At 30.4% G+C, this 24,002-nt stretch overlaps 5 protein-coding genes across 7 annotated transcripts; 3 read left to right on the top strand and 2 right to left on the bottom strand.

Annotated features, from left to right (window-relative positions):
- Nucleotides 1–871: 871 nt before the first annotated feature.
- Nucleotides 872–1,827, top strand: U2A (small nuclear ribonucleoprotein polypeptide A'-like U2A). The gene has a single exon (XM_065512118.1). It carries the CDS (start codon nucleotides 931–933, stop codon nucleotides 1,726–1,728), a length of 798 nt encoding a protein of 265 aa, XP_065368190.1. The 5' UTR covers nucleotides 872–930; the 3' UTR covers nucleotides 1,729–1,827.
- Nucleotides 1,828–1,834: 7 nt separating this feature from the next.
- Nucleotides 1,835–3,173, bottom strand: LOC135960749 (GEL complex subunit OPTI). Of its 2 annotated transcripts, XM_065512120.1 has the most exons (4): nucleotides 3,115–3,136; nucleotides 2,900–3,035; nucleotides 2,516–2,619; nucleotides 1,835–2,448 (listed from the first exon to the last, which is right to left on the bottom strand). In XM_065512120.1, exons 2-4 carry the CDS (start codon nucleotides 3,011–3,013, stop codon nucleotides 2,253–2,255), a joined length of 414 nt encoding a protein of 137 aa, XP_065368192.1. In that variant the 5' UTR covers nucleotides 3,014–3,035; nucleotides 3,115–3,136; the 3' UTR covers nucleotides 1,835–2,252. The 2 variants fall into 2 exon arrangements, with proteins under 2 accessions (XP_065368192.1, XP_065368191.1); XM_065512119.1 differs by having other exon boundaries at nucleotides 2,900–3,173.
- A 1,440-nt stretch (nucleotides 3,174–4,613) lies between these two features.
- Nucleotides 4,614–8,292, top strand: Hyccin (hyccin). Its single transcript, XM_065512335.1, has 2 exons — nucleotides 4,614–5,583; nucleotides 6,662–8,292. Exons 1-2 carry the CDS (start codon nucleotides 4,907–4,909, stop codon nucleotides 7,764–7,766), a joined length of 1,782 nt encoding a protein of 593 aa, XP_065368407.1. The 5' UTR covers nucleotides 4,614–4,906; the 3' UTR covers nucleotides 7,767–8,292.
- A 4,038-nt stretch (nucleotides 8,293–12,330) lies between these two features.
- LOC135960414 (tRNA N(3)-methylcytidine methyltransferase METTL6) lies at nucleotides 12,331–13,274 on the bottom strand. Its single transcript, XM_065511704.1, has one exon. It carries the CDS (start codon nucleotides 13,245–13,247, stop codon nucleotides 12,387–12,389), a length of 861 nt encoding a protein of 286 aa, XP_065367776.1. The 5' UTR covers nucleotides 13,248–13,274; the 3' UTR covers nucleotides 12,331–12,386.
- A 573-nt stretch (nucleotides 13,275–13,847) lies between these two features.
- Nucleotides 13,848–23,247, top strand: LOC135960609 (focadhesin). Of its 2 annotated transcripts, none has more exons than XM_065511939.1 (7): nucleotides 13,848–13,981; nucleotides 14,272–14,550; nucleotides 18,633–18,851; nucleotides 18,916–19,939; nucleotides 20,124–20,338; nucleotides 21,076–22,810; nucleotides 22,875–23,247. In XM_065511939.1, the coding sequence occupies exons 2-7, from the start codon at nucleotides 14,279–14,281 to the stop codon at nucleotides 23,022–23,024; spliced, it is 3,615 nt and encodes a 1,204-aa protein (XP_065368011.1). In that variant the 5' UTR covers nucleotides 13,848–13,981; nucleotides 14,272–14,278; the 3' UTR covers nucleotides 23,025–23,247. The 2 variants fall into 2 exon arrangements, with proteins under 2 accessions (XP_065368011.1, XP_065368012.1); XM_065511940.1 differs by having other exon boundaries at nucleotides 13,881–14,199.
- Nucleotides 23,248–24,002: the final 755 nt, after the last annotated feature.

The raw sequence follows: 24,002 nt of genomic DNA, 5'->3' as shown, positions 1-24,002 counted from the left end.
CGACAGTTTCGTACTAGATTAAAGAAACAGTTTGCATTTTATCTTTAATCTAGTACGAAACAGTCGTAGGCGTAAAACGTTTACGCCAACCACGATAAGGGTGATTAATAGTTTTGCATATTTGGGATCGAATAATTATTTTAGGAAATAGTTATTTACTATTTTATTTGTTTAGGGATTTAAGAAAAAAAATAAAGTCGGCCAAGAATTTTAATCGACAAAAGCCGCATTTTCGGCGGCGTCTCAAACAGCTTATTCAAAAAAGTTCGCTTATTCGGTTCTAGCGATTATCAAAGACAGTTTTTTTTAATATATCCTTACTCATATTTAATAAGGTGTCATCGGGAGCACAGCTGATTATTGAAATAGCTCGCATAAATGTCAAACTACACATGTAAAAAATATTCGCCCGAACGCATTTATGTCAAACTCCATATATAAAAAATATGTGAATTGGCCTGTATTTATTTCAATTCGCCACTGTTGTCACCTTGTAAATAAATTTTCATATAACCAATTAGCTGTTTTTGCAATTTGCAAAGCCCAGTTGTTGTTTTTATGGAACTACCACCACACTTATATGAATTCGCCTTGGCCAACTGTATAAATTACACATTGAGAAAAACACTAAAAAATGTTTGTGAAGGCGAATGTGCAAAACACATTAACTAATATACTCGGATTCTGAAAGCCATATCGGTTAAATTAAACAATTATCGGTAAAAATAAAATTAAAAACAAATTCAGCGATTTTAACCACATTTACCGGGTTTATGAACAGAAGTTGTCACCTTCATTTGACAGCTTATCAATTCCCAGTGAGTGGTTTTTAGCAAGAAGAAGTAAAAGAACGCTGTTTTTCTTAAAAATTGTACAATTTTTCAATAAAGTTATAATTTGTTGTAAAATATTCTATAACTATCTACCAAAATGGTAAAACTAACGCCCGAACTCATAAATCAGTCTATGCAGTTTATTAATCCGTGTCGAGAACGTGAATTAGATTTACGCGGCTATAAAATTCCACAAATTGAAAACTTGGGAGCCACGCTTGACCAATTTGACACAATAGATTTGTCCGACAACGATCTCAGGAAATTAGATGGCCTACCATATTTACCCCGTCTAAAGTGTTTATTACTAAATAACAACCGTGTACTCAGAATTGGCGAAGACTTGCAGGAGTGTGTGCCTAACCTAAATTCGGTGATTTTAAGCGGTAACAATTTGCAAGAATTGGGCGATTTGGAGCCTCTGGCACAGCTAACACATTTAGAGACTTTGTGTTTGCTTATGAATCCAGTGTCTACCAAACCTTACTACAGAGAATATATGTCTTATAAATTTCCCCATTTGCGTTTACTGGATTTTAGGAAAATTAAACAAAAAGATCGCAAAACTGCACAAGAATTCTTCCGTTCAAAACAAGGAAAGGAAATACTAAAAGAAATAGCTAAAAAATCGAAATTAAGTGCAGCGGCTGCAGCTCTCGCTGAGGCATCGGGTAAATCGGCGGGTAGTGCGGGAGGCAGGTTTGCCAATCCGGAAGATTTGCAACGTATAAGAGAGGCAATTAAACGTGCCAGTTCCTTGCAAGAAGTGGAACGATTGTCACAAATTTTGCAAAGTGGACAAATTCCTGATAATTTTGTTTTAAATCAAAATGGTTCCACACAAAATGGTAATGCCAATAATAGTGTAACACAGGAAGTAGCCATGGAACATTAGTGATTAAATTTTTTTTTGTTTTTTTAAATAATAATTTTTAGTTTTTTTGTGAATTCAAAGTGAATAATATAAAAATATAAATCCGAACAATTGAAACAACGAATAGTTTTTTTATTTTAAAATAAACAATTTTATTTCTTCCAAATTTTTCATAGAAAAATAAAGAATTTCTCAAGTGGAGTAGTAAGTATTTATATATTGGCTATATTAGAAGAGGAATTTGTAGTTCTTAGACAAAAAAGAAACAAATACAAATAAACAAGCTAAAATGCTTACAAATTAAGAAACAAGTGTATGATACAAAAATAAAATAATTTAGCATAAATTATACATTTTATGAAAAATTTGGTTTTTTGTTTGTTTAAACTTTAAAGTTAATTTCTTTGTTGCGTAAGGAATCATTCGTTTGCTTTAAATGGACAAAAGAAGAATCAGGATCAATTTATATTATCTAATATTTATAGGTATTCATCTATGTTTGTAAATTGCTTGTTTTATTAGTTGTTTGCTTCGTAATATATAGACTAACGTCCTTTGGCTTCCATTATGACATCGTAATGAAGGCCGGTATAAAAAATTATCCACGTTACTAGAAAACCGGCAAACGATGTCATAAATCCTTCTTTGATCAATTCCCATGCACCTCCATAAGCTTCCTCGTCAATATTTTGAAAATTAATGGCATATAAGTAAACGACACCACAACTGATACCGGCAAATCTAAAAGATAAACGTTACTGGTGATTTAAAGTTTCACACAAAATTTAATCCAAAAGTATGTACTTACAAAACTAAACCCAAAAAACCTTTGAGTGGTACGATGCCCCAGATTACTCCTAAAATGATGCCAAAAATCTGACGTGACCAATAGATAACATCCAAAAATTCATCCTAGAATGAAAAAGAAATAAATTTTAATACATATTTTATTCATAACCGTTATGTGGTTTTAAGATGTAGATCTATTTTATATATGTATATCAATAATTGATAAACTCCTATCACTAGTATTCCAATTGGAAATTACATAGTTAAACTGCACACTGCTTCATTATCTATTATTGCCCAATTTAACCATTTATTTGTTCAACTAAATAAATAAATGGCACCAGCATGTTTTCGTGTTGCTCACTCACTATTTAGTTTTTTTTTATCGAAATTTACTTCTCACCTTATCCGGCCATTCAGATTTTGCTGTTAAAGCTCTATTGCAAATTTCCTTGATTGATGAAGACTTGGCACTACCACTGGTATTGTGCTGAATGGTATTTGTTCTTGTAGACATTTTCACTGTCTTTTTAATTCAACTTATAAGATAGAAATAAAAGGAGTAAAACAAATATAAAAATTAATTAAATGCAATTTCACTCTACAAGAGAAAAGCACCGAAAAAAGATGAAAAACTTCGACGTGTGATTAGTGTTGGTGTACCGCACAAAACGAATATAGAACACGAATGTCAAAATGACAATTAATTCACCACACAACTTTTCAGGGTTGGAAATGTTGATAAAATATATGTTTTAGTGGTAATTTTTAATGTTCAAAATTATTGCAGTTATTTCGGTAACGGCAGCTTAGCGGTAATTAAAGTAATTACAGCCACAATTAAATTAAATATTAATAAAATTTACAAAAACTAAAAATAAGTTTTATGTTATAAATTATTTTATTTTGAAATATATTAGCGCCAACGGCAATTGTAGTTATTTCGATAGCTTAGCGGTAACGGTAGTTGAGCTGAAAGTGTGTTTTAGGGATAACGGTAGCCTACTTTGATTTTAAATAATACTACTAGATGTGATTTTTTGCTAACGCTCACAGACAATTTCATACAAATTTTAATTTATATACGTTAAGAATTAACATGTTAATTTCGGTAACGGTCTGTCTTAAATGGTTACTAAATATTACAAGAGATAAAAATAATCTTTAAAAAATAAAAAAAAACTTAAATTACATATGTAGATTTCAATAAACTCAATTGAAATAAAAAATTTGTATTGTCATAATTTAAAATTTTTTACAGAATAGCGGTTACAGTGTTTTGAGGTTACGGTATTTACTATTATATCGGTAACGGTAGTTTAGCTGTAACGCTAATTGCAGGTTTTCGGTAACGGTAGCATTGCGGTAACGATGATAAAAAGGTTTAAATTAAAATGTATTTTAAAAAATATTGAATACAGTAAACTTCTATTTTCCATCCCTGAACATCAGGAACCTTATAAGTACCGAGTTGTTAATGCCCTGTAGCTGGGTGACTCATATCTAAAGAAATTCCAACTTAAACACACCTTGTTCGTTTATATGCAGTGTTCGTAACTTGTTTCATCAAAACCCGCTGAATGTGTGATTAGCTGAAAAAAGCAAACTCAAATTTTAAATTAAAAATTGGATGATAAATAGCTACATTATTTTATATATAAAAATTTTGTTTGAATCTAAACGAATTTAGTTGCAAGGCGAATTTAGGTAGTTGCAAGGCGAATTATTTTATTTTTTATATATAGAGTTTGACATTCGTTAATAACCACTAGTTTAGTATAGGCCACAGTGATTTGAATATTTAGCGATATATCATAGAGTTTTCAGTAAATATGATTATCGTATCTATGAAATAAATACATAGTAAGCTAAAATGATAATGCAGACGTCGAAATACATCAGTTTCTGCAGGAAATTACTGTAATGACATACATACAGAATTTTCCAATATTAATGTATTTTCAATGAACTGAAAATTTTGCAAAATATATGTATTATTGAAACCAGAGAGTATATATATTTATTGTACAATATTAACAAATATAAAAATAAGCTACATAATATTTATTTTTTAGTTGGGTTCAATATGAACAAAAACACCAGTTTTGACGGGGAAATCGCTAAATTACCACCACAGTTTATTTACCCTTTAATCTTTGACACATCGAAACAAGTGAAGAGAGAGAAGAAAACATAACATTACGTCAAAACAACTATATTTTTTTCTTAAGCAGCCAAAGAAATTTTAAAAATTTTTGTGATTAATTACGAGTGAAAAAGTAGAAAATTTAATTTTTATTGCTAAAAAAAACGTAGTTAAATTTGTTGTCAACCAAACTGCCTCTATTTACTGTTGTTGTTGAACAGCAGAGATTGTTTAAAATAATTGAAAGTGTTCGAGTGCTGAGTAATGGCAGAATCAATAGTCCAAGATTGGTTGACGGATTTTCAACGCATACAGGGTCAACCTTCAGAGGTTAAAGAATTTGCCAATGAACATGACAGTGACTCGGAAATAGCTGAAGCGATTTTTACCATTTTGCATGATCGTCAACGGCATGAATCATTAGTTCACGATATCTGTCAACAGTTGTTGGCCTTCTATCGCAGCACGGAAAAATCATTACAAAAGTTCCCATTACAATTTATACCTGTTCTAATCTATACGTACCTGCATGCCGTTGCTGGTGGTGATAAAAAGGGAGTACGTAGTTTGGAAACACTTTTAATCTGCATTTACAATGGCGAAGTGTCTACGGAAGAGGGCGGTGAACGGGTGGTGCAATTTCGTATGCCTATTTTAGCCCAAGCCTCAGTGTACCACGAAGAAAAGAATTTACCGCTAACTGATCTACGGCGTTGGGAAGAGAATTGTAATCGCGAGGTAAAGTGGGGTCCACATCCACGCATTGAAGCGATTACAGCCCAAAATCGTCTGAGGATAATGACCGCATTATTGTTTTGTTACAATCAACAAGTTAGTTTAACACAAAAATCTGCACTTATACACTTGTGTCGAGTGTCTTCACAGTTAGTGGCAGAAGGATTTAATACGAAGTCAACTCATGCTCATAGGATCTCATATGGGTAAGTAAATATAATGAGGTTAATAAGACGATTCAATCGATAATTATTGGCATTTTTGATTGATTGCAAAAAAATACTTTTGGTTTTTCGTGTTTAAGAAATTTAATTACTACATATCGAGGGACTATATTCAAAATCCTCTATCTTAGAAAACACAAATTTTCAGAAGAGCAAACCAACTTTTTATTTAGCTTATTCATAAGGAAATTTAAATTGTTTCTTCTACAGTATTTTTAAAATAAATTTTAATTAGATTTAATTTCTGACATCTGTCAATTTTAGCATGTTTTATTCCCATTATTTAAGGAATACAACAATTTAATAGGTAGATATGTAATATCTTAATTAATTAAATTTATTAAAAATAATTAACATAGTAAAATCAAAGTTTTAAGTTCATTTAAGCTTTTATGGATTTTGTCTGGTTCAAATTATCGTAGAAAAAATGGTATTAAACTTTGTAAATTATTACATTTATTTGGAGTTCTTTAAAGTGGTTAAGAATATAAGGATTTCTTTTCAATATAACTTTAATTTTAATTCGGAACTTTATACAATATTCTTTACGGGTCATATATGTATATAAAAACATAAAATGGGTGATTTATCGAAAACGTTTTTGTTTATTTATAATATTTGGTCAGATTCGTAATCAGCATGTCCAAATTAGTCATATAAAAACATAAAATGGGTGATTTATCGAAAACGTTTTTGTTTATTTATAATATTTGGTCAGATTCGTAATCAGCATGTCCAAATTAGACAAAATAATAGAATTAAAAATAATTATTCACTCAGAAATATATTTGTTTCAGATAGAGAAATTACAAAAATTTTAAAAAAATTACAAAAAATAAAATTTTTCTTTTAAAATTCAACTCAGATGTGGGCTTGTTTAAGTTAGAGGGTATTAAATATATAGTTCCTCGATATATATTTGTTGGATTTTAAAAAATGAAAGAACTTAACAAAAGTCATTCCTTTTATTATCTCAAATAATCATAGACAAATCAAGGTGCAGAATAAGCTTTGCAAGTTTTACTGATTACTCTTAAAACGTTATTCTTTTTGCGTTTAGCTCGGATCCTTCACTAATGCCCAAATCAATGATTCCGCGCATTCCATTATCCTCAGCATTCCTTGTGGAATTAGTGCATGCCATTTACTTTGCCATGTTCAATGGTTTTGGTACTGTGGCCATCCAAACACTGGAAGACATTCATAATAGAGCATGCTTTGAAATGTACACAGAATTAATTCTAATCACGAGTGCGGTACGCAACTCTCTGCATGCCAATCCCTCTGGCCAGCCGAGTGATGGTCCCATGGGCCTGAGTGTAGCTCTAACACCATCCACCAATACTGTAACCACCGCTGTCTCAAAATCAATGATAACAAATGCATCATTCCGTACGAAAAAATTACCTGATGACATACCCATCCAAGTGCAAGATCTAACAATGCCACAGGCGACTCAACAGCTGGCCAGTGTTACTGAAGAAACTGCCGAACAAACACAAAATGCTAAAGAGGGCAAGGAATCGGGCCAGGGTTCACGAAATTCCATAATAAGACCCAGCATGGAGGGCATCAAGGCCCAAGCTCATAAAGCCTTAATAGCAGGTTTCAAGAAATCCAAAGGCAAGGAGAAGGATAAGGACAAGGATGTTAGCGATTCTACAACAGGTGCTCATCAAACAAACGGCAACACAGCCATAAATAATATAGATAGTAGTACTAAACCACCGCAACGAAAATTAGATAAACATATGCAACGTAATTCCCTTATGCAACTGCAAATGGAGAGCTCTTCGTCGGAGTTTGAGAAGAGTCCGGGTCCGGTAAAAGGCAAAACTTACGAATCATTAGATACCATGGAAATGTTACCAATGCAATCGCTATTGGCCAACGAAAGCGGTAGTGGTAGTTTTAGCATTGACAGTGATTTGAATGGTGGTGCTCTTGTAACAGGTACAAACGTTAGTGGAGGTCTAGGTGGTGGAGGAAGTGTCGTCGGTGGTCTAACCAATAATAGCAATAATAATAGTACAACAACTACCACCTCTTTAACTAGCAGTGACCTGTTAACTACAAAAAGTTTCGATAGCAGTATCGAACTGCCACCACTTAGTGCAACGCCCGGTATTGTGGGGGTAAAAACGAATGATACACTTGTGGATTAGTGCTTTTCTAAGGCTTCCAGTGGCCTAGGCTACTTATATTATGGTTAAAATCTAATTTCACCTGTTTAATAGCATACATACAAAATTATCTCTTATTTGATGATGATCATTGGTACAAACAAGACTATTTTTTTTTTTTAGTTTTTTGTTTTTTGTTAAACATTTTTGTTCTAAGGGTGAAGGAGGTGAGGTGTTGTTTTATATGTTTATATTTTTGTTTATATGCATACACATATTTTCATAGATATATATGTTGTATGTATGTATGTTAAGATTAAAGCACTTTTTGTTCTAGTGTGCCAATGAGTTACGAGGTATTCCATACATTTGTATGTGCATTTTATAATTAAATCTTTTATTTTTAACTAAAGAAAAAATAAACAAAAAATACTTGTTGATAAACTGAGATTGTTGAACTTAATTTAAATGTATAACTAAACAAAATAATTAAACAGCATACATATTTACTAAATATTTGCGTTATGTTAAAACAAGCAAAATTTGTGTTAAATTTAAAAAAAAAACACATACCTACATATATAAACTTTATAATTTACTTTTTTTGCTTAAATAGCTTCTATGTTTTTTCTACACTTTTCGGTTTAATATCTAACTATCAATCTATATATCTACCTATCACTTTACTGTTATTTAGGTGTAATATTTAAAACTTCTTTTTCTTTTTTTTTTTTTTTGATTAACAAAAATAAATAAAAATTTAATAAAAAATACATTACAATTTAATTATTATCTTCACTTTAATAACAAATTGTCATAAATATGTATATGTACATATTTAATTGTTTTTTTAATCTTCTATTTAAATAGGAATTTTGTGAGACATAATTAAGTATTTTATTGTTATGTTTTATTTTCTAATTTTAAATTATTTAAGATATAATTTTTAACAAATTATTGTAAAATGTGTTATTAAATATAACTTTTTAAATAAATATTAAATTATATGTACAGTGTTCGAATTACTGAAAAAAAAACTGATCATCTGCAATAGCAAATTAGACCACAATTTGAATGTAAATGATGTTTTTATAATTTAGTTATAAAAACTATTCATTGCATCCTTTTTGTAGTCTTTAGGAAAGTGCTAACTTTACACCAATATCAATATTGTATTATTTAATTAAGGACCGATTAAAATTTCAAATTAAAATAAATGCCAATTGCGATTAGTATAAAACACAATTTTATCTTTAATATTGCAATTTTAGATTTTATTACTGCATATAATATTTTTCAAATTTGAATTATGAATTCAAAATTTTTCAACCTTTTTTTAAATACCGTTCTCTACTAATAGTAAAATTAAAATGTGTAAATTTAAAGCTAAAATTGCAATTGAATAGCATATTACTGATTGTGAAGTTTGTTAACCCTGTCCCTTTAGCCAGTTAAAACTATAGTTATCATTTCTTTAATACATGTACTATATGTGTATAAATAAAACAAAATTTATATACATAGGTATACACTTGTGTGAAATAATAATAATTTAAAACAAACTTATGAACATCATAAATGTATTTATTGAATGTTAATTAAAATAAATTACAAAAAAAAAAATAAGAAAACTCATGTTATTATCAATTAAAAAACAAAAAGAAAAATTGAAAATAAACTATTACATATAAACAATAAAGGAAACACTATATACATATATTCAATTAAAACCATAAAATAATTGCAAAAGATAATAAATACAATATATTAAAAACATTATTTAGATAGAGAGATGAAGAAGACGTTTTTATTTTAGGAATACATACAATATTAAGTTTATTTCAAATTTTTTGAAAATAATAAAAACAAAACTCTAGACTTCTTATGTACTTTCAAGTATTTATCATTTAAAACTAATTTTATTAAAATTTTTAGTGCGGTTTATATATTGTGGCGATTCTTTTTCAGTTAATTGAAATGTAATCAACATGTATTTTTATACACTCTTAAGAAAATCAATTAAAATAAGAAATAGTGCTATATTCGGCTGCACTGAATCTTATATATCCTTGACCAAAGTATACTTTGGTCAAGGATATATAATTTTTGATAATTTTTTTTTTTTAAAAAAATGTTTTTTAAAAGTATACTTTTAGAAAAATATTGAAAACAATTTTTGGAGAAAACGAATTTTTGATAAAATTTTTTTATTTACTAATGAAAAAAATTTGGTGAAAAAAAAACAGATTACAAATTTTTTTCCCGATTTTGACCCATTGTAGGTCCTACTTACAATTGCGTTATATACGTCGTTGCAAAGGTCTTTAAAATATCTATCATTAGAAAAAGATATCCATATTGTCTATATTAAGACTTGTCGTGGTTTTTTTTCTTATATATCACCCATTTGTGTGTCGATTTTAAATAGCAACCGAACCGGGTCTGTAGCGATTATATTGATGTATGAATCAATTATATAAATTACTAGCTGAACCCGTTGCTGGCCTTTAGAAAACATCTGTTTTATATTGCATATCGATCTCGATTTTAATATACAGTGTCGGTGAATCAACCTTCAATGTTAATACATGTAGTCGCATTTCGGCTGGTTCTAATGAATTCAAAAATTCAGTATGGAAATATCTTATTCATGACCCTATAAGCAAACCAAATTGTTTATTACAGACAGAAAATTAAAATCTGACTTTACACTGTTACCTAATAGGCTTTTCTGAAGACACCGTGAAAATATCATCAAAATAGGTCCAGCCATTTTTGAGTCCATACGGAACATATATACACACATCCATTTTTATGAAATATAGGGCATTAGCGGTATAATGTAAAAATTAGATTTTTACACACCCCTCCGCCCACAGACCGAATATCAAAAATCTGACTATACAGTGTTACCCGCTGGGATATTCTGAAGATTCCCTGAAAATTTCATCAAAATCGGTGGAGCCGTTTTTTATATATATAGATGGCATTAGCGGTATAATGTAAAAATTTGATAATGCCACGCCCCTCCCCCCACAGACCGAAAATCAAAAATCTGACCTTACAGTGTTACCCGCTAGACTATTCTGAAGATTCCCTGAAAATTTCATCAAAATCGGTCCAGCCGTTTTTGAGTTCATTCGGAACATACATACATACATACACACATACAAACATCCATTTTTATATATATAGAAGAAGATAGATATAGAAGGGCATTAGCGGTATAATGTAAAAATTAGATTTTTACACACCCCTCCGCCCACAGACCGAATATCAAAAATCTGACTATACAGTGTTACCCGCTGGGATATTCTGAAGATTCCCTGAAAATTTCATCAAAAGCGGTGGAGCCGTTTTTTATATATATAGATGGCATTAGCGGTATAATGTAAAAATTTGATAATGCCACGCCCCTCCGCCCACAGACCGAAAATCAAAAATCTGACCTTACAGTGTTACCCGCTAGACTATTCTGAAGATTCCCTGAAAATTTCATCAAAATCGGTCCAGCCGTTTTTGAGTTCATTCGGAACATACATACACACATACAAACATCCATTTTTATATATATAGATTTGGCGGCTACGAGAGTTGATTTCAACATACAGGCGGACACGGCTATATCGACTCCGCTATCTATAAGTATTCGGAATATATATGCCCTTGCCACTCATGGTGAAGGGTATAATAACCACACCAATGACCTCTTGAAAGAAAGAATTCAATGAGAAAAAACTCGCGGGGAATTTTTTTTTCATAATTGGGTTGATTCTATGTGATAAAACAATGTTAGACAACTATCACATGCGAGTTATAATTTTTTTTAATTAAATTTCTTGTGGCTTATCATGTTCTTGCTGTTAGTAAAAGGTTCTATGGCAACAACACAAGAAATTTCTTTTCAAAATTAACTTTCATTTCACGAAAAATTTCAAAAAGAATCTCAAGTTTGGAATTTGACATATTTAACTTAATAACTAATTATAAATATTGATGAAATTGATGGCGATTTTTAAGATATTTTTAACATCAGATAGTATTAACAGAAAAATGCAAAAGAAATTTGCATTTAGAATTTATACTCTAAAAGGTTGATCAAATTTTGTAAGAGAAGCAAATACTTAAGGCAAATTGCAATAATTTATCATTAAATCTATAACAAATAGAGGCAACTTAAAACGAAATTAATTCGAATTTTTAAGAAAAAAAAAATATAAGACATTTTATATTGAATTTGAAATTTTAACATTATTTTTGCTGCAAAACCTCGAAAGCCTTTTAAAAAAATGTACCAAGTATATTGTTTTATTTAAATTTACATATTTATTTTATTTATTCAGAATCAAGCCCTAAGACCAAATATAATTAAAATTGCACTCAGAAAAAAATATTTTACATAAAAAAAAATCTTCAATAAAATTTAGGCAACAACTTGATAAGCCACTTCTTTATGTTGAAATAGTGGTACACACTTTGTTTTAGATATCCTCTAATAGAACTATTCCTTATAAGATTATTACAAGTCAATTTTCTCAGTATATATTTTATTATTGAGGCTTACTGAGTTATTGTACTAAGCCCTTCAATTAAAAAATTAAATTTAGTAGGTACTTTAAAAAAACATTTATTTCAATTGTCACATATCATTTAACACAAAAATTACAATTTCCTAAATTTACCCTGTAAAAATATTCTAGGAACATCTATACCCTCTTTTACATTCAAAGTACGACGATGTACATAAGAATTGCTAAGAATTTCAAAACCGTTCTCCTCAAACAGTTTAGCCAATTCCTGTTCGGCAAAGTAATAACTTCTGGTGCCATCCTGACGCATATAAAAGTTGTCGGCAATTTTATGTCCCGATTTAAATCTTAACTGAGCCATATCATAACGACCATAATCTCTGAAAAGTACAATACCTCCAGATTTCAGAACTTTGTGCAAATTTTTAATCACACCATCAAATTTATCCGGTGATATTGCAGATAACACAAAAATCATGGATATTATGTCCAAACTGTCTGCTGGTATATTTCCATGTATGCTATCCGTTGTAATGTCACACTGGAAAGCTTTAATTTTATTTTCATCATATTTGGGATTGGAACGTACAAACTCTACGGCACGTGGTGAAAAATCACAGGCATAGAAATAGTTATTTAGCTGACCCAACGATTCGAGTTCTTCCATTAGTGGGTACACAAAGTTGCCAACACCACAGCCCACTTCTAAAAGTTTCCGAAATTCCTGTGTGGATTCGTTAATTTGCCCTTCCTGTATTAGTTCTTGAAATTCTCGTGTTGTCCATCTTCTATCCTTGAAGAATCGTGTCTCATTACGCTTATAGAAAAGATCCCAATGTTTTTGTGCCTGAGCTTCTAGTTGACGCGCTTTAAATTCGGGTATCAATCTTTTATTTTGTTCAGTAAGTTTTTGTTTTTCATCATCAGTTAACGATTTTTCACTTGTGGTAAAAACATCCTCTATTAATTCTCCGTTATTTTCTGAATTATCCATATTTTTTGTTTATTTTTTAAAAAAATACTAATTTCACGTTGTTAGTGCTATATTATTAGACTTTTGTTGCGGTTTTACAAAACCGGTTACTCTATATGCGAATACAATTGTTTTACGTTTCACAACACTGTTTGTATGATATGGGCATTTACATTAGAAAATTCAAACTTATGTTCGACAATTAAAAAAATTGTTTTATTTGAGGCCTATTTTTTATATTTTCCAATTTCGAACTCAAATATTTTTAAAAAAATTCAAAAACTTCATGAATTTTAAAGTATTTTAAATATAGTTTCAGAATTGTTTATGTTTTTCCCTCTATAAAGTAGCGAAATATCGGAAATAAAATAATAATTAAATATGTTATTTATATTTACATTTTTTAAAATTAAAGTTCTAAAAAATTTTTGATTTCCTCATAAATGAAAATCAACGTTAACAATTTTATATTTCTGCTATATAAAAATCTGGCAACATTAAGGATCTATTTTCCGAACTACAGCCAACTTCGCATGTAAACAACCGGTATTTGTTGCTTTTAAAACAGCTGACCGTTTTTTTTTTGCAATTTCTCTTTTGTTTCTTTACAAACTGTTGCGTATTTTTGTTTATTCCTTCGTTTTACTACCAACTTTTCTAAACAATTTTAATTTGTAAACATCAACAATACTAACGTGAGAAAAGTATTGTCCAATAAGTAAGGACTTGCGCTCTAAATTGGTAATAAATTGCAGGTAAGTTTACAAAGAAAGAAACTTTATAAAAATTCAAGTCATTGTTAAAAGAAACGTTTGTGGAAGCACATCAAAAGCAACCAAACAGCGGGAGCCTACGTGGAGGTCTGCCAAAAAAGGTATATGTATTAGGAAGACCTGAGACATTTTTTTCGGCCAAAATACAACTAAAAAAGTAATAAATTGACAAAAATTGGTGAAAATAAACAAAATTCTTTGTAAGATTCAATATTGAAACACATTTTTAATTATTGTTCCCTATCTCTTGTTTATTTTGTAATCTTTTAAAGGTGTTCCATGGAAGAATTTAAAACTATAACACCTACCACATCGGTAGTGAAGATATCATCATGCTTGGAAAAAATATTTAAGAAAATCGTTGAAAGCCGTGAAAAGAAAGTAGCCGAGCATAATATAAAGGAAATTGAATTTTTAAAATCACAATGCAAGGCAGAAAATGTACAATTGGGTCTCATGAGTTGCCAAACATTTGTGCGTTTGGTTGAGCAAGGCACCCTGGAGCCCGCAAGTGTTTTAACAATGCTAATATCCATGTTGCCAAATTCCAAGTAAGTACATGTACATACATATGTGTGTATTATACATTTTATATGTAATTTAATTTTCAACCAAATCAAATAAATTGATGTGGAAAAAATTCATAGATTCAAGGATAAAAATCAACATAAATTACGTTCACATTTCCTATTACACCCCATACTCTCCATGCAATTCATACAAGATTAACGGTTTCGTTGTTAATAGTCGAATACTACTTGAAAGTTCCTTTTACAATTAGTTTTCTCTACGTTGTTGTTTTCTGTATTTCAAAACTTTTTTTTTGTTTGCTTTTCTTCGTACGTTGCCTTTTTTCGTTCTGTTGTTGTACAACACCAGGTGCTTCCTACTTCGGTCATGTTTTATAGCCTGAGTTTCCGTTCTTAACTACTTCGCATACCTTGACCAACAATGGTCGTTGGCTTTTCTGAGTTAATTGTTTTGCATGCGGTCTATTTTACACCAACCAATAGCAATCAAATGTAGGTCATTAAACATACAAACATAATTTAGTTTCAATCATTTAGAACTGATTTATATTTTTACGCGGCTTTTTTTCTCTTGATTGTGTTAAAGACGAAAAATAAAAAAGCTTCATATTTTTTATTTAATGCAATTATAAAGTGTTAAAAGAAATTAAAATATCTTAAGCATCATCCACCAGTAAAACATTTTAAACTGTGTTGTCAGATTATGTTTTTATACCCTTTATCATGATTGGAAAGGTTACATTTTCATCTGCTATTCCATAAATTATATACATACATATATGTATTCTGAATCGCTATACATGATTGATACAACAATCCAACTTAAGTTGCTATTTAAAATCGGTCCACAAATAGCTAAGATATAAGCAAAAAACTGCGACTACCTCGATGTTTCACTTATTTCCCACAAGCATTTTTCTTCAAAATTTTTTTTCCACAAAATTTTTTTTTTACGAAAAATATTTTCCACCTAAATTTTTTTCACCAAATTTTTCTTTATAGTGTAAATATAGAAAGATCAATAAAAATAAATGAACAACATTTTTAAGGATAGGATTAAAAAAAATTTATTTGGGGATCGGACAGGAGAAAATCTTAAGTCGCCTTAAAGTATCAAATAATTTTTGTGTTAATATTAAATTTAACGGAAATTTCATAAGAAAATAATAAGTTCGTGATCAGAGAGATGATGTCCTGACTTGGACAGGATTATAATAGACTAATCAAAAATTCTAATTTGTAAAACAAAATTGTATTTCCTAAGAAAAATATATTTCGGTTTGGGCAAATATAGCTCACTTATAAACCGTGAGTGCCATTCCATTTTTAATTTCTTTTTTCACCAAATATACACTTCAGTGTATATGAGATTCGGCACAGCCGAATATAGCTCCCTTATTTGTTATAATTTAGTTCATTTACGTTTACCTCTCATATTGAAAGTAGTATTGAATTAATTGCGATTTGATTGCAACGTTTTGTTACACTAGCATATGCTAATTATATTTAACACTCCAAAGAAAGAGAAAACATAAAATTATTATAATTATTAAGCTGGAAGAAAACGAGAAACTCCTCACTATAAAACTAGAGTATTTTTTTCTTTATTGAAATATGTCTAATATGCGTTTTTCTTCTTTTGTTGACTCTTGCTTAAAACAGTCATTATTATGCAATTAGATTCAGATTTTTTTTTTCATATTTGTATTACCTCTTCTTTCAACACACTTTATACTAACTCCTGAAGTTTGCTGTCAAGGACTATTGTAAATGAAGTTCTGTTTTATTGTAATTTAAAAAAAAAAACTTAGAAGGTCCTTTACACTCTAAAGACACAAAAAATCAAGTTCAATGTTAAAAAACGTAGAAAAAAATGGAAAAAAATAAAAACAAAACTACAATAAATAAAAATTTTGTAATATAAAAAAGCATTTGAATTTTAATGATTTATGGAATGAGAATAACTAACAAACCATAAATTATTTGTTTAACTGTAACGCTTTTTTCTGTCCACATTCTGCTTATTTTATGGTTTTTCCTCAAAGATTTTAATCTTTAGCGCTTGAAACAACTACAAGTAGTTTCTTTTATTGCAGACTATAAATTTTCACTTAAATTACTAACAATTTATAAAATACAATAGAAAGCTGTAAAACTTAATTAATATTATAGAAACATTTAGAGTGGGCGGACAAATGAATCACGTTTTTTATGTGTATAGTATGTAATTAAATCCTTAAATAAGAAGTTTTTAAGGTCATTACAAGTAATTTAGTGATGGTAATACATATTTTCTTAATGATCAAACGCAATTGTTAAATACTATATAAAGCTGCTGCAAAGAGGACTTTATTAGAGGTCATTTGTATTTTTTTTTATTATATTAATAAAACAAATAAGAGAGCTATATTCGGCTGAGTCGAATCTTATGTACCCTTCACCAAATTATGCTTTAAAATAAAGACTTTAAAATTGTTTTTTGTTATTTTTTTTTTTAATTTAAAATTTTTTTTTGTTAAGTTTTTTTTTATTTAAAATTTTAAATTAAAAAAAATTTCATAAATTTTTTTTTTGTGCGAAAAAAAATTCGGGTTAAAAATAGTTTTCCCGATTTTGTTACTATGGCCTTATATACGTCGTTGCAAATCTATCAAATTTGAAATATCTATCATTAGATATCCATATTAGTAATCCAGATATACATAGATCAAAAATAGGCCAAAAATTTTAAATAGCAACTGAACCGAGCGGATATATTGATGTATGAATCATGTATGTAAGTTATTTGGGAGCTACGGAAAGTTGATTTAGTTAGTTTTTAACCCAAAATCACCGATTTAACTGTATGCTCCCCAGAGAAAAAATGTTGGCCAAAACTATTTATAACTTCAATTCTAACAGTAACTGAGGTCTAGTCGACTGACTGAAATTTTCCGCTCCTCTAGATGTTTCCGATATATAAGGCATAATGTGGAAATAAAATGTGGAAAAATTGTATATACCGTGAGCAAACATGTTGTCAGTTGGAAAAAATCATATGTGGATTATAAAAATCATTAAATGGTGCCAAAAAATCACATAACACAACTGAAGGAATTTTAATTTGAAAAGAGTTTGAGTAGTTAACCAAAAAATCGTATACATATTTCTCAAATTTCATTTTCTATGATGCATAATAGTCGCTTACAAACCCCTTGCATGTCTACGAAACGAGTATTTAATTAATTTACACATGAAATGAACAATAGAACGAATAATTAGCATGTGACAAAAGTTGGTGGTATTGTTTTTATTTTATTTTCGTGACAGAAAATTGGTTGAACAATACTTCCGTCTGCAGGAAAATAAAAAAGGAGCAAATAAAATAAATGATAAGGAGTCAACAAATACAAATAGTGAATAATTAATCAAATAAAAGAATTTAAATATTTAATAAATTTTTCCAGAATTTGTCAAAATAATATTGTTACGTTTTTACCTTTTAAAAATGGTGGTTTTAAATTGCAAATAAAAGCGCCAGGTTGTAAATTGTTAAAACTCTTTATTTATTCAAATTTTCACAACACTTACTATATTACACACTTTTAATACGTTTTAATGTTAACTTAAGCACAGCTTAAGATAAACTGACTGGTTCAGCCACCCGCTATCACCATTTATTTACGGCATCTTCTGACGATTTCCTGCATGTTATAGCAGAGATACCTCTAGAATATAACAATGTGGTCCCAACATTGTTTATAAGTATAATTATCCACTTATTAACTATATTGCTGTACTAACTGAACATTTTGAATATTGAAACCAGCCAGATAAGTGCAATTTCGTAACAATATTTTTTAAAGCATATTTAGCAATAATTTTTTATAGTAAGCCGTAATAAATTTTATAATGTAATGTTTTGAAATGTTCTTAGAAATTTTACTATCAAATACTAGAAAATCGAATAATTCTGTGCAACTTTTAATTTTTGAAAGTAAATCCATTTTTGAGATCATATTTTTAAATTTGAAGATTATCTACTAATAAATTTTGTGTTAAACAGTCTTTTGAATTTTTCTTTTTATCTAATATACATATATTGATTGTATTGGTCCATTTAGTCCCGTTCAATATACCACAATAACTGAAGGCATTGTCAGTATGTTGCTGTTAAGTTTAAAAAGAAAGGCAGCTTCTTTAAAGGATAATGAAAAATTTCAATCGCATTTTGGTCTTAAGACCCAACAACATCCCATGATAACGTTGCTGCAAAACTCCGTAGTCAACATGAATGATGTAGCGAATAAAATGAATGGCATTTGTAATCATCATGATAAACAGTAAGTCATTTGATTTCAATTACAATAATACAACAAATAACCTGACTAATTTTTCCACTTACAGAATTAAAGATTACAGCATTGAATATCTTAGACCCGTTTATCTTTATATACTTTGTAATCCTCAAACCTTACCCGACTCTAAAACAATATGGACCGGTCTTTTAACATTAAGTAAACAAAACAAAGAAGCCAAGGAGTTGATGCAGGAGATTTTATCGTGGAGTAAAATCACCACCTCACAAAATTGTCTTTTTACCAGCACTTTGCTTATTGAGGCGATAGAACATTTTCTGAATCAAAAGGATTTTAAACAATCGATCGAGTTGACCATTTTTCAAATACTGGTCATCAATCATTTGGTGAAATTTGGCATAGATCCTCGTCCAAGTTTACATTGTATTTTAAGAGTTTTACACTCGACAAAAGAACATAATAAAAGTCATTACAATGTCATGTTGATACTTTTGTCCGAAAGTCTACATTTATTAACGCCCAGCTATTTACCAGATCTCATGCGTATCTTATCGTTCATAGTGGTTCAGGAAAACTGTGGGCATCAATACATTCTGAACATGTGTCTTGATGGTATCATCCAGTGGATGTCTCAGACTGCATTTATACCTGCAGATGGTCTGGCCATAGCCCATCAAATTGTACGTAAAATACTAGATGTCGTTAAGGGCACGGTAAAGACCAATACAACTCATACGAAAGATTTCGAACCAGTTGGTTTACGTAACTTACATCCCGATATAGCTTTAGCCTTTGATTTGGCTAAATTAGTGGAATCATTTGATGATTCCGAGGTAAAGGATGTTTATACATTTGTCGACATACTTAATGTTAAGGCCAACACTATGTTTTGTCAACGTTTAAATTTATTCCTAAGAGCACTGTTTCTATCACGAGAACCTTCGGTCGACTGTTGGTTTAAAATCTATGAAGTCATATTGGATATAATTAAAGTTAATAATAATATTGCTTATGATTTTCTAATGACATACATCTTCAAATTGGCTGGTGAACACAATCCTGAGTTACAAATGGAGTTACTCAGAGGTTTGCCGAACTTTGGGGTATCAAAAGTAAGTGTTATACTATTTATTCACAAAAAATTGGTTTTATAATACAAAAATAGTTTTTCACAAACTTTTTTTACAAAAAAAAAAAAATAATATTTTTAACTTAACTCCCGATTTATCGGATAAAATCTTGTTTTTAATCTGATTGTCCTTATATTTATATTATTATATTGATTTATTTCTTAAGGATAACATACCCATGATATTAAATACTATACGTAATTTATGTGCTGATAATACAACCTTTTGCATGGATTTATATTTACGTTTGTGGCGGATTGAATCCCGTACGTATCCATTTCTAATTAAACTGTTATCACTGCCCTTTAAAGAAGGCACCACCAAAAAGTGGGAATTTGAAATTGCAAAAACATATACCATACGTGAGATATGCTATGAAAAGTAAGTACATACATGTATTTTCTACTATTAATTTAAGTCGTAAGGGCTAAGGGCTGCCTTGATATAATTATAATGATTTTGTTTTAATGTTTCTTTAATTTAAAGTTTATTTTCTTCTTTTTATAGTATTAAAATAAAAACTTTTTTATTAAATTCATTTTGAATTTTCGAAAATATTTGAAAAAGTTTATATTCCGAAATTACTATAAAAATACTTTCAAATTCATTCCAAATTTTTATGTTCGAAATTGGACAATGTAAAAATGTTCCTCAAATAAACCTGAAATATTTTTTTTTAACAGTTTAAAAAATTTCGATAATTTCGAATTTTCGAACTTAATTTTGAACATTTGTCATCAGGTTTCTGCATGATCTAGAGATTATCTTAACAGCTTTAAACATTTTTCGAATATAAGTTCGAATTTTCTAACAGGATTTCGAATCTTCGAACATTATATTGCATTGGCATCTGATGTATGCACGAATGCCAAATCTCAGCCTATTCGGGCTACCAGAATCGCATTCGATATCCAATAAAATTTATCGTAATTTTCTTATTTGAGATTATGGCATTCGATATCGAAATTATTTTTCGATACGATGGCTCATTCGATCACGAATGCGTGAATTCGGCCCCTGGTTCAGTTACAAGTTTTGACCTAAACTAACATAGACATACAAACTAACATTGCAAGTTAAATAAAATGTAAAATCTAATAGAAAAAATTGTTTTCCAGGCCAACACAACATGGCTCCGATTTGGTATCACATCTTTCTGATACTCTCAACACGTGTACTGATGAAGCTGGCGACTTGGCAACATCATTAGCTCTGGACGCTATTGTTGCACTGTGCGACAGTCATACAGTGAATATAACATCAACATGGCGAGTTTTAAGCAATAAGTTTCGTCACGAAAAACGTCCACGTGCTTTAAAATCCCTATACCGATTTTTTGCTCATGTCCCTCTGCTACAAACACCCACCCTGGAATTTGAGCAGTTGGTAGATGAAGCTTTAGATCAACTATGGACGACCATAAGTCGTTCGGATATGGATGCCGAAATGACACGAGAAGCTTTGTCAGCCCTCAAACACTATGAAATTGGGACGATATTGACTTTGAAACATATACCACCACAATTTAGACAAGATTTACATGTGGCCAGGGAATACACTGGACCAGATGGCCGTGAAGTGGTGGACTTACAGCAGGAAATGATACCGGGAGAGGTATGGGTTCAATTGCTGCAAAAGATACGACCGGAATGCGGTTCGGCAGCCGCTGATTTAATATCACACTTTATATATGCCGAAATAAATGGTTTTCGCGGGGGACTTTATCGTTTACCCGAGGGCAGACCGGAACCCCGCAAACTACAGGGCCTTTATCCACAAAGTCCTTTAAGGGCTGTGATAAGTTATCTAGTGAATCAATCACGCTATGGAGATCATGTGACAGAACCAATAGCCGTAACGAATGCCTTACGTGCCATATCGAAGAAATTCCCGAAACCTATACCACCTTTAGATTGGAGTTTCCTGCATAGTTTTTTCCACTTATCTTTCGATACCAGAAAATACTGTATTTTAATAGCCAAAAATCAATTGTTGCATTCTGGAACTGCACGTCGTTTGTTGGAGAATTTTCTGGCGGAATTCGAACCGAATTGTTTTGAAGAAGATTTACTGTTACTTTTCTCCATTCTCCCCGAAATATCGAATGGTGTTAGCTTGACCATAATGAAAACGTTTGCTGAAAAGGTGGCGGTATATTGTTTCAAAGAATCTCAATTGGCTGGCTTTAATGAGGGTTGCTTGTTTGAGAAATTTATGGACAGTGTCAAGTACATATTCACGGGGAAATGTGAAGTACCGGAAGTTTTGGATATTTTTACTCTAATCGTAGAACGTTATATGGATTCTATGGATGTTGATTCGCGTTTATTTGAACGTTACACAGAAGTTGTGGCTGTATTACCACAAAATGCCATAGAGGGTTTAACAACGCCGGCTAATTGGTGGGAAACGCCCATAGGAAAATTAAAAAAAGCCACCATTATCAGATCATATTTGGTGCTGTACAATACCCAATTGAACAATCCACTAAAATGGTTCAATCCCATTATAGATGCCTATGCCACACGAAAAGAGGAACATTTATATTTCTTTAGACACTTATCTTCCACCTTGTATGCCTTTAATAATGACGAACAATCTTGTAATTGGATTATGGAAATGTTTATACAAATACAGGCTCTATTGGCCGAATCATCAAATAAGGAGAAATTAGAGAAAGTATTGTATCTGTTGGACATATTCATATTGTCAGTGGATGTTTTATCTGGTTGTGCGGTGTTGTTGGGAAACTTGGATACAGTGGCAACACAACGTTCGGAAAGAAATCAAATATTTCCCGAAAGTTTACAATTTCTGTGTGACCATGTATTTTGGAAAGATCAAGAGTCTAAGGTAAAAATGGAAAATATTCAGTAAAATGGAAAATATTTTTTAACTATGAATTTTTTTCTTACAGATCTACGAGTTCCTTTATAATCTTTATAAAAATAATGCCATACCCGATGAGTATTGCCGCATTTTCAAAGATTCCATTGTCTGTTCCCGTAATAAGCCTTATTTTGATTCAAAAGGAATTTGGACGAAATATGTCGGCATGCGCAAATAAAACTGTAGCCGCTTTTAATATTTTTCCGATTTTAATTTAAGAAAGTGTTTGGTTTTGTGAATTTTATTATGTGCACCTTTAAGGAAACTGCCATTTTTATTATATTTTAGTTTATCTACGCTTGTAAGTTTTTGTAATAACTTCAAAGTAGAATAAATAAGCAAATGTTTTATAATGATTTAATAAACACATTTTTGAAATTGAGCAAAGTTCCAAAAGGAAAGATTTTTTGTTCTTTTTTAACAAAATTCAGCCCAATTATGAATAAAAATTCCGCGGGAGTTTTTTCCCTTTTCTCATTTTTCCTATTCAATTTCAATGAGAAAAAAACTCCCGGGGAACAAACTCCCGCGGAATTTTTTATTCATAATTGGGCTGATTATTAAATTTTTTTTTACCTAAATCAATTTTTTTTTTACAAAAAATTTGCAATGTTGTTTTGACAAACAAACTAGCGGAGTTCAGTATTAAGTGCGAATGGTATTGCATCATTGCAAATGCAAAATTGTAAATGTTTTTGTGTGTATTTTGTTATTGGATTACGGTAAAATTTTGCATTTGCAATGATGCTAGACCATTCGCACTTAACAGTGAATACCGCTACTTATACAGGACGGTAATTTTATACACTTCACCATTAGTGGAAAGGGTATATACATATAAGTTTGTAATTTTTCATTTGCATATATATATTCTGGATCGTTATAGATAGCGAAGTCGATATAGCCATGTCCGTCTGTATGTTGAAATCAACTTTCCGTAGCCCCAAAATAACTTACATACGTGAGTAATAAATCAATATATCTGGAATTCTTCCCGTTCGGTTGCTATTTAAAATTGTCACAATCGGCCTACGAATGGCTGAGAGATATAAGGAAAAAACCAGAACCTCGATTTTTTACCTATTTTTGATCTATATCTGGATTACTAAGTCATTAATTAATATGGATATCCAATAAGAGATATTGCAAAGACCTT

Source organism: Calliphora vicina, chromosome 5, assembly GCF_958450345.1.
Source record: "Calliphora vicina chromosome 5, idCalVici1.1, whole genome shotgun sequence".
Taxonomy (NCBI): domain Eukaryota; kingdom Metazoa; phylum Arthropoda; class Insecta; order Diptera; family Calliphoridae; genus Calliphora; species Calliphora vicina.
The sequence above is the reverse complement of the archived record's forward strand: the minus strand, read 5'-3'. Positions and strand labels throughout refer to the sequence as shown.